Source organism: Chaetura pelagica, unplaced genomic scaffold (genome assembly GCF_000747805.2).
Source record: "Chaetura pelagica isolate M959 unplaced genomic scaffold, ChaPel_1.0 scaffold65, whole genome shotgun sequence".
Lineage (NCBI taxonomy): Eukaryota > Metazoa > Chordata > Aves > Apodiformes > Apodidae > Chaetura > Chaetura pelagica.
In genome coordinates, this window is record NW_009953386.1 from 4,092,726 (window position 1) to 4,108,121 (window position 15,396).

At 38.8% G+C, this 15,396-nt stretch overlaps 2 protein-coding genes across 3 annotated transcripts; one reads left to right on the forward strand and one right to left on the reverse strand.

Annotated features, from left to right (window-relative positions):
- The first annotated feature begins 1,421 nt into the window (after positions 1–1,421).
- Positions 1,422–6,304, forward strand: CCDC181 (coiled-coil domain containing 181). 2 transcript variants are annotated; one of them, XM_009998247.1, is made up of 5 exons: positions 1,422–1,559; positions 2,091–3,068; positions 4,576–4,722; positions 5,360–5,514; positions 6,142–6,304. In XM_009998247.1, the coding sequence occupies exons 1-5, from the start codon at positions 1,422–1,424 to the stop codon at positions 6,302–6,304; spliced, it is 1,581 nt and encodes a 526-aa protein (XP_009996549.1). The 2 variants fall into 2 exon arrangements, with proteins under 2 accessions (XP_009996549.1, XP_009996550.1); XM_009998248.1 differs by having other exon boundaries at positions 2,142–3,068.
- Positions 6,305–8,581: 2,277 nt separating this feature from the next.
- On the reverse strand, positions 8,582–14,529 carry BLZF1 (basic leucine zipper nuclear factor 1). The gene is made up of 6 exons (XM_009998249.1): positions 14,481–14,529; positions 12,920–13,359; positions 12,039–12,238; positions 10,647–10,775; positions 9,850–10,069; positions 8,582–8,966 (listed from the first exon to the last, which is right to left on the reverse strand). The coding sequence occupies exons 1-6, from the start codon at positions 14,497–14,499 to the stop codon at positions 8,787–8,789; spliced, it is 1,188 nt and encodes a 395-aa protein (XP_009996551.1). The 5' UTR covers positions 14,500–14,529; the 3' UTR covers positions 8,582–8,786.
- Positions 14,530–15,396: the final 867 nt, after the last annotated feature.

The following is a 15,396-nucleotide window of genomic DNA, read 5'->3' on the forward strand; positions in this document are numbered from 1 at the left end:
GGGCCCCGCGCTGCTTGGGTTGCGGGAGTGATGGGGGTGACGCCCTGTCTGCCGGGCAGCTCCCCGGCGGCGGGGTCTGCTGTAGGGACCGCCTGCCGATCTCCAGCTGAAGCTCTTCTCCAGGTACCTCACCGTATCCGTATCCTGTATTGTGATGCCATATGCTAATGCCCTTATCAGGATCTTACAGAGTGGTGTAAACGACACAGATTTGTCCTACCTGAGAGACTCTTAGACGTGGCATCTTCCAGACTAGTGCAGAGGGCACAAAGAGAGTAGGAGCTTTTGAATAATAAGCATTCCCTTCTTTTGTGTTGCTTTTGCAAACAGTAGTAAAGAGGTGGGGGAAGGAATGATGAGTGGCTAAAGCTGTTAAAGGAGCAGAGTCAGCTGTCTAGGCTGACAGGTTTCTCCACTTATCTTTAACCTTTTTGTGACTTTAGATGAAGACAGATGCCTTCAGCTGAGTGAGCTGAGCTGAGGGGTGGCAAGCAGTGAGCTTGGAACCCCGAGCACTGGCATTTAAGCAGTCCTTCAGGAGCTGTTGGCACCCGTGTGCCATACTGTCCAAAGATGGTTTAAAAGATTCAGTCCTTGTAGCAGCTCATCTTCTATTTTGTCATCAGTATGACTATTTCCAGCCTGATTAACTGGCTACTGAGTATTCCCCGTTGATGTCCTCCTCAGAACTTCAAACCAGAACTGAATCCTTTTCCCAGTGTCTCAGTTTGTGTCTGTGTGACTTTCTTTACCCCTAATACTAGTGGAGGTGATAAGGTTTGAAAGCTAGCTGCTTGTAAATGTTCAGTCACCTTAGCAGAAGGTTCCTGTCAAGAGTCCAATGAACAGCTTCTCATTTTAATATGTCATTTTGGGAAGCTTTTTGATAATTTGATCTATTGTAAGCTATGGCATGGATCTTCTGGGACTTGCGCATCCCTCATCTTCACAATGTGTCTTTAAACAAGATTTCTTTAAAGGAAAGTGGGTCAGGCAGATACAAAACAATGTAAAACACATCTGGGAGCAGTGAAAGCTGGTAGTTCTTTTCATAAACATAAACCAGTGATCTCTTTGCTAAAGGATGGGACTAACACAAGATCATAAATTCTAGTCTTGACACTGTCAGAGACTCACTGCAAGACACTTAGTAATTCACCTCGGTTTGTTTTGACTCAGATCTTCCCCAAGCAGTTGGAGCTGGAATGCCAACACCAGTCATATTTATAAACTGTTAGTGGTCCTTAGTTCTGAAGTGCTGTGGCGCTGTCTACCGTGGTTGTATTGATACTGGCCACCAGCTTGATGTGGGTGACATAAGAGATACCAGTGTTCTGTATTTGTGTGTTTCTGTATTGGTGCAGAGTTTTTACACAATTATTTTCCTCTCCTTTATATAGCATAACTAACACATCACCAAAATGAGTGAAAAGCAAGACCAAGGAGATTCAGCAGATACTGGTGATTTAACAGAAAGTGGAGAATATGAGGATGACTTTGAAAAAGACCTTGAATGGGAAATTAATGAAGAAGAAAAAGAAAACATTGGTGAAAGCAAGGTATTTGTTAAATAAAGTGCTAGTTGTCTTATTTAGAAGACAAAATTGAGTAATACTCAGAATCATAAGCACAACATTCAGTATGGTTTGAAATGTGTAGGTATATTCAGTGAATTTTAACAAGGAAGGTTATTTGGAGTTATAGTGAAAAATAATTAAGTGAACTGGTTAGTTCGGTTGTAATTGCCTTAAAAAATTCAGTGTTCATTGCAAGTAGTATTTTTGTTTCAAAAGTTCTTCTGGGTTCCTTTAAGGGTTTGTGCAACACACATTGTTGTGTTTTTATGCTGTTACTGATCACTTCACTGCACAAGTCACAGTTATAGATAACCTTTGTGGAGATGTGGACATGGAGAAACTGCAAGTTATTAGTGCCAAAAGAGCTGTTAGTTATGACATGCACTGTTTGACAGCCTGTTTTAGAATTAGAGTAGTTAGTGCTGCTCTTCTCTTTTCACTCTTTCTTTTCTGTTTCTCTGATACTGCTCTTTGTTGGGAGAACAGATTAGTTTATTTTAATTTTCTTTTTAGAATCTTGAAAAAGAGGAAGAGGATATCAAAGCACAAATTTTCAAAGTTGAGGATAACTTTGAGGAAGACAATGATGAAATGGAAGAAAACCCAGATCAGCTTTCAGAGGCAGATGAAGATGTGAAAGTTAGACCCTCCGATGATGAAAGTGTGGAAGCCAGGTCTGATATTAAACACGGGGACCATGTATCTGATACTGATAGTGAGAGCTCAATCCAGGAATCCAAGCTGGAAAACCAGCAGGAACTGTATGAGGAAGAGGATGAAGAAATCAAGCGTTACATCTTGGAAAAAATTGAAGAAGCCAACAAACTGCTGGAGAATCAGGCTCCTGTGAATCAGAACAGAGAACGGAAATTAAAATTTAAGGATAAGTTAGTGGATCTTGAAGTTCCTCCTCTAGAAGATGCTGAAGCGTGTAAAACTGACTTTGCAAGAGGAGATGATGTTTCAAATAGGCTATCACAGTTGCAGATTTCTAATAAAATAGGACAGGAAAGCACTTTGCTTTCACCACATGCTGGCAAGGATGAGGAAAACAGGGATGGTAAAATCCTAGTAGAAAAAGATGGGAAGTTTGAACTTTTAAGTTTACGTGATATTGAAAGCCAGGGCTTTTTGCCCCCAATAAGTGTTTCTTTTACTGATATTGAAACTCAACATGTATCTCCAAAATCTTCACACCACGATCCTTTTGGCACTGTCTCTCAAATGAAGGAAGGACCTCCAGTAAGACCAGGAGCACATTCTTTTTTTCTTAATGCGGAAGACTGTGTTTATTTCCCTAAGCCTCCATCTAACCCTAAGCGTCGTCCAAATTCTGCTATCACCGCTGCAAGAGGTCTGGGAAAACGGAAGGTTTCACAGAGGGTGCAATCAGCAAATGTGTCTGTGAGAAGCTCCACTTACTGTCTCTCCCCCAGACAAAAAGAATTGCGGAAGCAATTAGAACAAAGGAAGGAGAAACTGAGGAAAGAGGTAAAGAGGCAACAAGAGGCCACATTGATCATCATGCTATTTTAGAAAATCAAATCTGTGTCTTATGTATTACTGGGAAAAAAACCCCTCCTTATTTGGAAAAAGAGAGTCAGCCTCTGACAGATGTAACAGGAACTCCAGAAATCTTTAGCAAAGATTTTTGAAACTTAAACTTTTTTCTTCTCTTTGCATTATGATGGTACAACTACAAAAAGTTAACTTACTGTGTATGTCGCTCTATAAAAAGAGCATGAAGCATCTACCAGTTTTCTGTGCCGTGATGTTCTAAGTAAGCTGGCTAAGTAACTTCAAAAGTTGATGTCTATTTGTAGAAATGGGTCTAGCTTGCTTTATTTGTGAAATTTGCAGAGGCTTATTTCAGTAATGAGGGGTGTGAAATCTCAAGTTACTGATGTGTTTTCTTTGTACACACAAGACTAGATCTCTTGACATCACACTCTATGTATTTAAAGTAAACAGTAGTGTGGTGGAGATAAGGAAGGCTGTTTTCCCAACAGTGTGTGCTAAATTTCTTCCTCTGTTGGCTGACTTATGAAAAGGTAAGAATGTACTGCTTGCTTTCTTCATCTTGAATGGAGCTCTTCCATGATGGATTTCACAGGCATGAAACATTTCTTGATATTACTGGAATCCCTCTGCTTCATTTCAGTGGGGTTTCTTTCGTTTTGGTAAATTACATATTGTAAATTGGGAGGATAGTCTCAGATTTCTGTGTAGGTGGGAGGAACATCATCTGTTCAGAAGAACAGATTTCTCTGAGCGTTGAAACGAGTGGGGATTGTAGCTTTGTGTCAGAGTAAAAACCTGGGAAAATGTCCTGGTCAGCTTTCTGAAGGTTTGTTTGAAAACCTTTCTTCTCCTTGTTGATACTCATTGTTAGCTAAAATGTGATTAATTATTTAAAGAAAAAACTTTCCTCAATTTTTAAAAAATCAGTTCATTTTATGAACTTGCAAAAAGTGTTATGCTGTTAATACTCCTTAAGTAAATACATTGCAACTTCATGTCCAGGTAAAAATCCTTATTTTTAAGGTAGTCCCTGCAGTCCCATGGTAGCTAAATATCCTTCAGGGTTTAGTGGTCCCTCAAGACTGAGAGCTGCATTCATTTTTAAAATGCATCAGTTTAAACTGATTTTAAGCCAATCAGAGCTATTGTACTTGTTTAATTTTAAAAGTCTTTGTCTGTTGCTGTTGAAATGTCTGTGAGTTGATTTGTATCATGGAAATTGAGATAATCACAAAAATGGTTAGACTGAAATGATCCAAATGTAACATGAACAACAGAAGTGCTCAGACTCACTTCTTTCTAAAAGTAGTATCAACTATGATGTAGTCTTTGAATAATTCTGTTTCATCATTATTTTTGTGTGTTTGTCCCATAATTCAAATGGCTTATTTATTGTGTATTATGCCAATGAAGGGCTTTGGAGCTTAAGATGATTCTCTTAAAAACCTAAGTTTATTTACTCTTAATTCCATTCAAGGAAGAAGAAAGGAAAAGGGAACAAGAAGAGCAGAAGAGAAGAGAGAATGAAATGGTTTTTAAAGCTTGGTTACAGAAGAAGAAAGAACAAATGCAAGAAGAAAAGCGAATTCGTCGTGCAAAGGAACTAGAAGACTTGAACAGCCAAGTAAGATCTCCCTTACGTAGGACTGGGATCTCTAGTGCTCTGGTTAGATAAGAAAACCAAATGCTGAGCCTCTGTTCTTGGCTAAGGGTATGAAAATCCACAGTGATAGGAAACATTTTTGCTACAGTTTTCAGAGAAGAGTTAGATTGACTTGTGCATTTAGGGTTCTTCTGCTTGGCAGGGCAGCTTGTGTCCTAGGAGCCACATGTATGAACTTTTAATAGCTATAAAATGACAGGAGATGGAGTAATGCTCCTTTTTATCAGGGGAATGACTTGATTGAACCCTGCTGTGAACAAGCAGCCAGAAAACCCTGTGAAGTGTATTACTTCCTATCAGAACTCATTGGCAAGAAGTTAATGCATGTGACCTGAAGATTCAGGTGCTCTGTTCTCAAGTTCCTGTGTCTTGCAGAGATGGATTTGAAAAGCTAAATTCAGTACTTTTAAAAGCATACTGCTTTGAACACTTGCTCATACATACATATATTCCATGCCAGATTAGCATGTGCTCTAGTTTACCTATAAAGGATGTTTTGTGGATGGGAGATGCCAGCAGAGTTCAACTAATTATTATAATTAATATAGAGGTCATTTAATGATAAGCCTTGTGTGTATATTTATTTATTTTTAAATAGGAGAGGGACAGGAATCCAGAAGAAGCCTTCAAGTTGTGGCTTAAAAAAAAGCACCAAGAACACTTGAAAGAAAAACAGATAGAAATTTTGAGACGCCAAACTGAGGAAATTGCCTTATTTCCAAGAACAGAGGAATGCAACAGAGCCTTTAAAGAGTGAGTAGGGTCATTCCTAGGGAACCACATTTGAAAATTTTTTAGTCTATCAGCTTTAGACTGTAGTAATTTCATAGTATGTCTTTACTGCTGAAGTCCTTATCCATGTTGGCTGGGTTTTGCAGGTTTTTTGTTTGTATGAATATACCCTCATAAACTTATATCCTAGCAAAAAAATATATCAATTCCTTAGGTTTTTTTGTTCACTGTTGTGAAATTATAGAACCTGAGCAGAAAATAGTGAATTGTTTCTGCTGAAAAAGGGAGATCCTTCTCCCCTACCCCTTTTTGCCTGTTCTGGAACAGGATTGAGTTGAATCAGTTAATTAAACAAGCAGATAGTCAATTGAATGAAATTACTTTTTCCTCTAAAGTCCATGAGTTGGATCAGCTCAATAAAAGGTAGGAGGTAAAGGTGGGTGCAAGAAGCAGAAGAATTGGGGTGGAAAAGTAATACCTCTGATATTTGGGAGTGGCAGGCTGTCAGACTGGCTCAGCCATGACACCAAGCTTCATCCTACAGAACAAGGTGACTCTAGTTCAATGGGGGCAGCTCTCTTTGAATGGATGACATAAAACTTTCAATTGCAACTGTTAGTACTTCTGATCCTCCTCCTCTCTCCACAGATGGCTAAAAAGAAAGCGAGAAGAAAAACGAGCAGAAGAACTAGCTGCTAAAGAAAGACTAAGGCAGCTTAGATTAGAAGCCAGAAGAGCAAAACAGATGCAGAACATCCAGTGCATTAATTCAGAGGCTAAAGCCTTTCGCTTCACAGACCATTACAGTTGAAAGTTTGATGTAACCAGAGTTCTTGGTGGCAACCCTCTTAATTTTTATCATGTGAGTTTTGCTCTTTAAAGCTGCTGACTTTTTGTGGAGTTTTTAAAGATTTCAAGCAAGCTTGATGATTCCTGTTCATGACAATGATTTTACCAACTATTTATTTATTATTTTATTGAAAAGCCTGCTTTTATGTATAACTCAGGGATCTTCTTGGTTTTAAAAATCTAAACAAGCTTTGCAAATACACATTCTTGTCTTTAAAAGGCACTTTATTCTCAACTCCAACATGAATTCCTGGATGCAGGCTATTATGTAAAATGTTCAGTTTTTGCTGGAGTAGTATTGGTGTTTGCTGCTGCTTGTGATGGATACTGTACAAGGTGTTATGTTGTTGGAAAATGCTGTTTCTTGTACCACTTTCTACTGATCGTTGACCAGCTGTTAATTCTGGCTGGACCAGAGGACTGTTAGTTCAGGGAAAGTGGAAATGGAAAACTACTGGAATGCTAACATGCATGTGACGTGCAACAGTTTTTGAAACTTATTGACATGAATTGTATTCAGTATTTTCTATTCCATGAAATTAAAAAGTTGTGTGAATTGTAACCTCTACCAATATGAAGGAAGCTGGATTCCTTGTATATATATCCAGATTTGCTAAATTAATGATAATAATCTGTATCACCTTACCCAGCTAAATTTCTAACTTGTCAGGGAACATGCAAAGATAACTCATGAAATCATAGTGGAAGATGAAGAACATTCGGTCCAGCTATGTTCCCAACACAGTTCATGATCCAGCATTATTATAATTTTCCACAGTCAAAGTGTTTTCTGAAAGTACTGTAAGTGATGGAAGTGTAGTAGATGCAAAGCAAATTTGTCATTATTTTTATCTTACCATTTTGGAGATAGTTACAGGCGCATTGAAGTAGGACTGGTGTTTGACTGGAAGGTGCTGCGTGGAAGCTTTTACCAGCAGTGATAAAGGATATGGATGTGAAATGAAAATTTCACACGATAATGAAAAACATGCACCTTCCCCTGTCACCAAGGGCAAGAAATACTTCTTGCCTCTGGCAAGCAAATGCAGGGGGAACGTTTGCAAAGGTTTGCAGTACCTCCCTAATTGTAGTAAGCTACAAAAGAAGTGCTTCTTGGCTCATTACCTCACACCAATAAAGTGAAGGATTTTACAGTCCAGTGTTATACAGTTCTTTTTATGCTGCACAGAAAGCAAGGCCAGAAATGCAGCTACATTAAATCCAAAGCTGTGACTTGAAAGCAAGCAAAGTTTATTGTTGTTTTCTTCATGCAAACCAAAGCATGGCCAGAAACAGCAAGAACTTACGTATTCTGTTCATGGCAGGAGATTCAAAGGAAGACTGGGTCAAACCAACCACTTAAACTCTTTCTGCAAACTAGACAGCTACATATAATAAATCTGGGGATTAAACAAAAAAATTAAAATACGTATTTGCATCCTCCTACCTTTCCTCTTCACATTAGCAACATAAACAGGCTTCTTTGGGTTTAGCAGATTATCTGCTTTGAACCTGTATCAAGATTATAAAATCACTCAAGTAAAAAAATAGTTTGATACCAGTGCTTTTACAAACTTGGTGCTTATCTTCAGCTTTCCTTAGCACCCAGGAAGACGTTGGGCAAGGGCTGAGTTCCAATGCTAGGTCAGGTTTCAACACTGTGTGCTAAAGGAGGTGTATTGGTCTCTGCTGAGGATCAGCTACACAACAGCTTCACTCTAGAAGCTGAAAGAAAAGCCCATTCTTTTAGCTTTATGGAAACACAAATAATCTCACATTGCACCGTTTTCCAGAATCTATTTTAAACCTGTTACTATTTAAATATTATATCCAGAGTTCATGTAAACTCTTTCCCCTTCTTGCCAGGAGGGCTGCAACGCTGCATATGCTCTTACTTTCAGAACTTACAGCTATGAAGACTCATTGCACATACTCCTTTTTAATACTAAATTTAAAAGGCTGAACTCGGAGGACAGTTCATCACCTTGGCTAAGATTTTTTTTTTAAAAAAGCATGAAGCTGACCATCTTGCCTTTTTTTTTTTAAACATAACCTATCAGCACTTCACTTAACTTTGGTATATTTAGGCTTTTGTCTCCCTCTACAGACAAATTAATTTAAATTTGCTATTAAGACAGAAAACCTTAAATAGTCAAGGTCATCTATCTCTATACTCTACAAATTGGAACAGAATAATATTTTTTGGTCTTGCCTTTGTAGAAGAAAAGAAGTAGCTTTCCAGACTGAAAAGTAGTAGAAGTATCCCAGAGGCTAGGGAAATCTTGTCAGTCCCTAACTTCAAGAGGCAGAAGAGCACTAAGTGCATAATTTCCAACATTAAACCCACCCATTATGGAAAGAAATAGGAAAAAGGGAAGCCTGATAAACATCAACTACTGTAAGCCTTCAGAAAGACTGCAGGTACGGTTGTATTGCCTGTGTTTTTAAACACCTATCAGCTCTCCTTGACAGTGATTGCAACAATTGAAAGTTACATCTTCATATCTTGTATACGGGTGAAACCTTCCAATATTCTTTGTGGAAAGGAAGGATGGAGTAGTCTCAGAAAAACAAACTTCTGTTGATGTTTCTGTACATGCAGCTGGATCCAGCACACGCAGCACCTAAGGATGGGAAAGTTGAGAATAAAATCATATCCATAAAGTTTAATGGAGTTTATCTGTGAACAACTAAGAAGGATTTCTGCTCAAAAGCAAGGTTTTTCAAGTTGAAAACTAAGTAGCCATCTATCCAGACCCTCAATATAAAGACATTAAGTACTGATTATAAATTAATGTCCATCAGAAACCATTTATTTATTGAGAATTAAAAAAATAATAATTTAGTAGAGTTGAGCAAAACTAGGCAACACAGATAATTAGGCACCATCAACCTCCTGCTGCTCAAACATTATTCAACTGCTTCTAGACTAAACTGTTACTCTAGTTTGCTATTTAAACACCAAGCTTCCCGCAAGGAAGTCTTAGCTTCAAAGATAATAATATAGCTTCTCTCTGTGTTTTCCACCCACTTTCAACAGAACTGATTTTTAAGGCAACAGAAGCTACTGCTGAAGTGTTATGACATATTCCTACCTGAACTAGGTTTCTTCTCCCACTTTGTTTTTAAACTCAAAGTATTTTCAGTTGGCTTCTTCCTGACACACCAACTCTAAACAAATTTTGACCCAGTTATTTTTGGTGCTAGGGACAGGGAAGGAAACAGTATGTATCATCATATTATTTATGTTGTTCTGCTTATTCTTCTAGTTTTGATTTGTTTGTTGGGCTTTTTGTTTTATTCCTGTGGCTTATTTTTTGTGGATTTTTTTTGTTGGGGGGGAGGAAGAGTTGGTCTTTTTTTTTAAGGAGAGAAAACAGCTCTATTCAGCATGTTTCACCTGCATATAGTTTAAAAAAAAAAAAGACAAAGTATTAAGTCCTTAAAGCAAAGTGCTTCTTTCTAGGAAGAGGATGGTACTGACAGAGATATATGAAAAGTTCTTACCATTTCAGCCATCTTCTCAGCAGGGGTATTGCAGAACTCCACAGCTGTTGAAGTCTTTTTTGGACTGCTAGTGCCCACATTTCCAAGAAGATGTGAGCTTACAGCTTTGGCTAGCTTACAATTCACAGCTGCTAGCTCTGTTGTAGTGTATGGCTGGGAACTAGGATAGTATGTCTGTTGTCTCCCCCATTGAAGAGAAACCATCAGCTCTTCCAGCAGCCTATGCAGAAAGGAAAATTTAAAAAGCATGATTAGTGGGTTTTTTTTTTACTCTGTACCATCAGGACACTTCAGAGGAATTGTTTCTTCCTAAGACTAAGTGTACAAGCCAAATGGTAACCAAAAAAAAGGGAGTTTGAAGTGTTTAAAAACTAGGAGGCTATTCTCCAAGGCAAGGCCTCCCCAACACAGTATTTTAGTACTGGTAAAACTTATTTGACACCTACCAGGAAAAGCCAATGCAGGTAGAAGAATTTGTATGTTTTGAAAGATACAGAGGAGACCTGAAGTCAAGAAAGTAAGTGATTAAATAGAGAAAGCCTGAGGATATGAGGGATGTCAGTTCTACAGTATATTACTCCTAAGACCTCACACCTCGGGGAATGAAGAAAGAATTAATGCTACTTTGGTTCTTTCAGCTCAGAGACTGAGAAGTGACCATCCTATTCATCAGCATAATTGATTTTTGTTGATTATCACTGGAACAGGGGAAAGTTATTTGATTCTTCTCAGGCCTAGAATAAGCTGACAGAAATGAAAAGTTTGCACAGATGTAGCCCGGATTAGAAAAATCATACTTCTGTGTGTCAATCATCTCCTGACGGAACTGATCGTGTTCATTCAGCAAGTCCTGGATTGCGCTTTGTGCATCCCTGGTTTGACGCTGAAGAATTGCTCTGGTATTGGTTAGCTCATCAGCCATAACCCTGCAAGAGAAACCTCCCATCAGTAGTGTAAGTGAGCACTTGAAAAGTCACCTTTGTCCTACTACAGTGTAGGATTATGTTCTGATATACTGAGATTAAACCATTTTATGTCACTTAATGCAAATCTAATAACAGACATTTTAAAATGCCCCGGGAACATGGTGGACAAGGATGGTGAGAGAGAAAAAGCTAAATACCTGTTGTTTTACTAACAGTTCTCACAAGCATGCAGTAATCACATCTTTTAATGTCTCCAAAGATAACAGCTATGGCTACAGACTTTATTCACCTATTTGCCCTTCTTTGAGACAATAGCTAGATGTCATATATATATCCGAAGGAGTATTTAAGAGCTACAAATAAGATCACTTTTGTAATATTTTGCTACACCATGGGACTTGGCACAGACCCCTCTAGCAGATATTTCAAACACCTGAGATACTGTAAATGCAAAAAAACATAATTACATTTAAACAACAATCAGGTAGAAATCCGAGATTTCAACAAACCAGAATGTTACAGTATGGAAGGGTGTTACTCTAAGTACATTGCCACACTGCCTCTCCCAGAAGCTGCTCCCTGTTCTCACAACTTCTGTTAATGCCAAGAAAACAGGTTCAATTAGGATATCTAAGGACTGGCCTAGCTAGGACTATCACAAGTGCTTACATCCACTCAGTATGTGGAAACTTCTTAAGACCATCAAATTCAAGGGAGGACACTGTAACTCTTCCCTTCAAGGAGGAAGGCTTTTTTATAATATGAATTAAGCATCATAGTTAAAATTTAGTTAGTTACATCCAAGCATCCTAAAACACTATTTACATAGCTGGTAAGACAACCACACACAGCAAGTTAAAAGTCTAATCCATTGTCAAATGAGATTCTCACATTAAGGCTCTTAAGATCTGCTTCTGACTTTTGCTACCCATTATTCTGTGGTTACAGAAGTGACAGTAGGGTTCTAAGTACTAACACAATTGGTGTTTGAGATAAGGTGCCCCTACTGTGTCTTCCATACTGAGCTGCCCTTCCCAGTCACCATAAGTGGAATTCTTCACCAAATCCACTTCTTCACAAACTGGTGATTATATCATACTGGGGGATAGGGATTTACAAGTAACTTACTTTCTCTGTACCTTTTCTGTGTAACAAATTTCATAGTAGGTGTCAGTATGGCTGTTGGGGCTGTCCTTGCTCCCAGGTGTTGAAATGGGCTTATGTGATAAGACACTGAAGGAGAAGCTCTGTAAGAGGCAATACCTGCTTGCTAGGAATTTGCTTCGCCACACATCGCACTGTATCGACATGCGCTCCAGCTGCTCAGACAACTGAGATATATTCCGGCCCAGGACTTCGTTTTCTAGGATCAGCTGATTTTTCTCACGAGCCATCCGTTCAAAGTGGTACTGCAGATCATCCCCAACAGAAGCAACAAGCAACTTCTTCAGCTCCCGGTTCACCTAGAGTCAGATCAGACTGTCTTGCAATTATCAATATAGAACCAAACACCTTTTACTTCTGCAGTGCAAGTTATTGCAAACGCCTAACAATAAATTGCCTCTCTTTCCAGAATGGGACAAATCCAATGCCCAGTATATTAAAGCCTCACAATCCACTCCAGTGAACATAAACATTTGAGACCAGTGAATGTTTAGCACATTCTTGTTTAAATTCTAACAAACGCCAAACAGGAAGAATGAAAACCTACTACAAGAAACACAAACTTTCAGTAGTATTCAAATCCTAATCAGTAAAATAACAAAGTATTAGACAAGACAACCACAGATTATATTATGCAGAAAACTGTAGTCACTCCTTCCATGGCATAACATTTTTCACTTGGTAGTTAAGTTGAGGAGCAAAATTTTTCCTCATGAAAGAAGGAAAGAACCATTTCCCTGCAGGGCACCAACATATTTTTCCCAGCTTGAAGCCTTTAATGCTTTAATCTGTTGTCAGAGGAGCAGCCCCGGATTACTTAGATGTACTTGTACTCCGTATCTTAGCTGATGGGTTCAAAAGGGAAACTGTCTGTTTCAAGGCTACAGTGTCCCAGCAGTCCTCTTAGGTCATATCCACAGACTGCTTACATAAACCAAAGCAGCTCAGCTGTATAAGATAAAACACCTTTCATTTCTTACCTCTGTCTGTACACGCAGCTGATTAGAGAGACCTTCTTTATCCTGTAACAACCGCTTTTCTGAATTCTTTAGCTTTTCAATTTCATTTTTTAGCTCTATCTGTTCTTTTCTGGGATCTGTGGCTCCATCGGACTGATGGAATGGGTCTCCTTTAAGTCCCCCTGATTTAGCTACCTTAGTGTTTTTAGTTGGAACAACATGGGTGATAGCAGCTTTGGGGACTAATATACGAACAGCTTCGATCTCCACAGATTTATCAGCATGTACTTTCCCAAGCTGCAGAACTCCGGGACTCAAGGAAGAGACTGTCTTTTTATGTGGGCTGTGGTGGGTATGAGGGTTTGTAGTGTTGGCTCCAGTGATTGCTTCCACTGAGTCAGCTGTCTGCTCTGTTTCCATGCCATCTCCAGGTCCTCGGATGGGTGAAGAGGCATCATCAACTAAAACTGAGACACAGCAGAAGGAAAGTTTTATCACCCTTCACTTCATTATAGCCTCACTGTAAATCTTCATTTTAATTCTATACTTCAGTTACCTTTTAATTGCACACTGCACACATAAAATAGCTCTTTACAGCAGCAATTACAAAGCATAAATTATAAAAGTCCTTACTCAAGTTGTGTGCTGCTCATTAACACTGATAATGCAAAACAGAGATTTGAGTTGTATTAATCCTAACTTCCTGTTGCCATACAAGGTTAGATGCAGACATGAAAAAGAGCTAGTAAAGAGAAAATTCTTGACAATATTACTCATAGGTTTGAAAGCAGAATCAGGTTTTGGAAGCTGACAGAATCAGTCTCATTTCATAAGCAATCATTAAATGAAAAGCAGATATTTGCTAGAAAGCTACTAACAGCTTAAGAAGTTTAGCAGACATTCAAGTACTCCCTACATGTTTTAGTTCTCTAAGAGAAGGTTTAAGAAAAGCCAACAATTCAAGTCTGTTTCATTTCTCAATAGACTCCAGTATTCCCAGTAATGCTGCATTCTGCTCTTAATTCCCTAGTATGCATGAATACTGAAATCCATTGTTTAAGTTCACCAAGTATAGAATATTATTGTAGCATTTTACTCAGAACAGATGAAGGCAATAAAGTTTCTTGGAACACAGCTACACATACTGCTTTTTTCCTCTCATCCTGCAGGCAGTTTATGTGAACCTGTGTCCTTTAGCAAAATAATTAATTTTAAAAAATGCTGCAGTAGCACCATTATACTGCCCTGCTTGCAAGCTGGCTGAATCAGTACCAAAATACTTGAGGACTAAGTTCTAAATACTTGAGGACTGACAGACAAGTGTACGGACAGATGCCCATACCAGTGACAAACTTGTTTTTCAATGCAAAGCTGGCTTAGAAAACTACATTCAATAACTATTCCATCCAGGCAGCTCTGGTTTTCTCTGCAATACTGAAGTCACATGACTGCTTCCCAAGAGCTACATAAAGGGAATATGTTTAAATGAATGGATCCCAGCACACAGTGTAACTCTGGTCCTTAGAATTCAAGTTAAATTACTTTTACTCCAGTCTGCTTGGATATCATGTAAACCACCCACCTTTTTCTAGAGATGTCATTTTCTCTTTAGCAGTCAGCTCTTCCTGACTACATAAGTCTGAGAAGGAAATGAGGAACAAGGGAAAAAAATCTTTAGCAAGGTGACAGTGATAGTTAATCTTGTACTATTTCCTAGTACAACCTTTAAACTCCAGTTTAGGAGCACAGTAAAAAAACCCACACCAAAACAAATTAAAACAAACCCAAAAATATATTGCCCACACCAGGACCCAACCTCGGAGACTTCTGGCACTTATTTTTTCACTAAGAGCTGGACTTCAGCTCCTATCTGTTGCTCCTTATTCAGTTCCATTTCACATTCCTCAGATTTCTCCTTCTGGTCTCCTTCCTGTTTTCAGTGAGCCTTCATCTTGTCCTTTAAAACTCTGTCACACTCTCAGAGGACAACTGCATGACCACGCACAGATTGCCCAAGATCACCATACAACCACAAGAAAGCGAAATCCCACAGTGTGCTCAAAGCAGAAAAAGAGGTGAGGAGAAAAGGATGACAATTTTTTACAACTTTTTTTAACAGAGCCAATTTCATCCAAAGCAGGAGTCAGTGGAATGGCTGCACATGCTTAGTTTAAGCCAGTAGTAAAACCTGACCCCCAGTTTGGCCCAAACTGCCACCCTGGCCTTTCTTCCCCTTATCCACAAACTCTGTTGACCACTGCCTCCTTTTCTACAGGTCCATCAACTCCCAAGTTCCAGACCACTCGCCTCCCTTTTCTAGGGTTTTCCACTAACAACATTTGTTGCCACTAACAGCATGTTTCCATTAACAGCATTATATCCAGTTGTGCTTGTCTGTTTTTTGCTTTAGTTCTCCCTGTCATTCAAGAGAGATGTCCCAAAGCCCTTGTTTCCTTCCTTTATACCACAAACTGAAAAGGCTTAGCTACCCCTTTTTG

Bases quoted from the DNA above. Each gene is read 5' to 3' on its own strand.
- CCDC181 (XM_009998247.1), top strand. From the start codon at position 1,422: ATGAGTGAAAAGCAAGACCAAGGAGATTCAGCAGATACTGGTGATTTA. The intron at 3,069-4,575 runs GTAAAGAGGCAA...ATTCCATTCAAG, and splicing joins AGGAGAAACTGAGGAAAGAG to GAAGAAGAAAGGAAAAGGGA. The intron at 4,723-5,359 runs GTAAGATCTCCC...ATTTTTAAATAG, and splicing joins TAGAAGACTTGAACAGCCAA to GAGAGGGACAGGAATCCAGA.
- BLZF1 (XM_009998249.1), bottom strand. The intron at 10,776-12,038 runs GTATTGCCTCTT...TTTCTCTTGCAG, and splicing joins AGCAAATTCCTAGCAAGCAG to GGTTATGGCTGATGAGCTAA. The intron at 10,070-10,646 runs GTATGATTTTTC...CTTTCTGCATAG, and splicing joins GAGATGATTGACACACAGAA to GCTGCTGGAAGAGCTGATGG.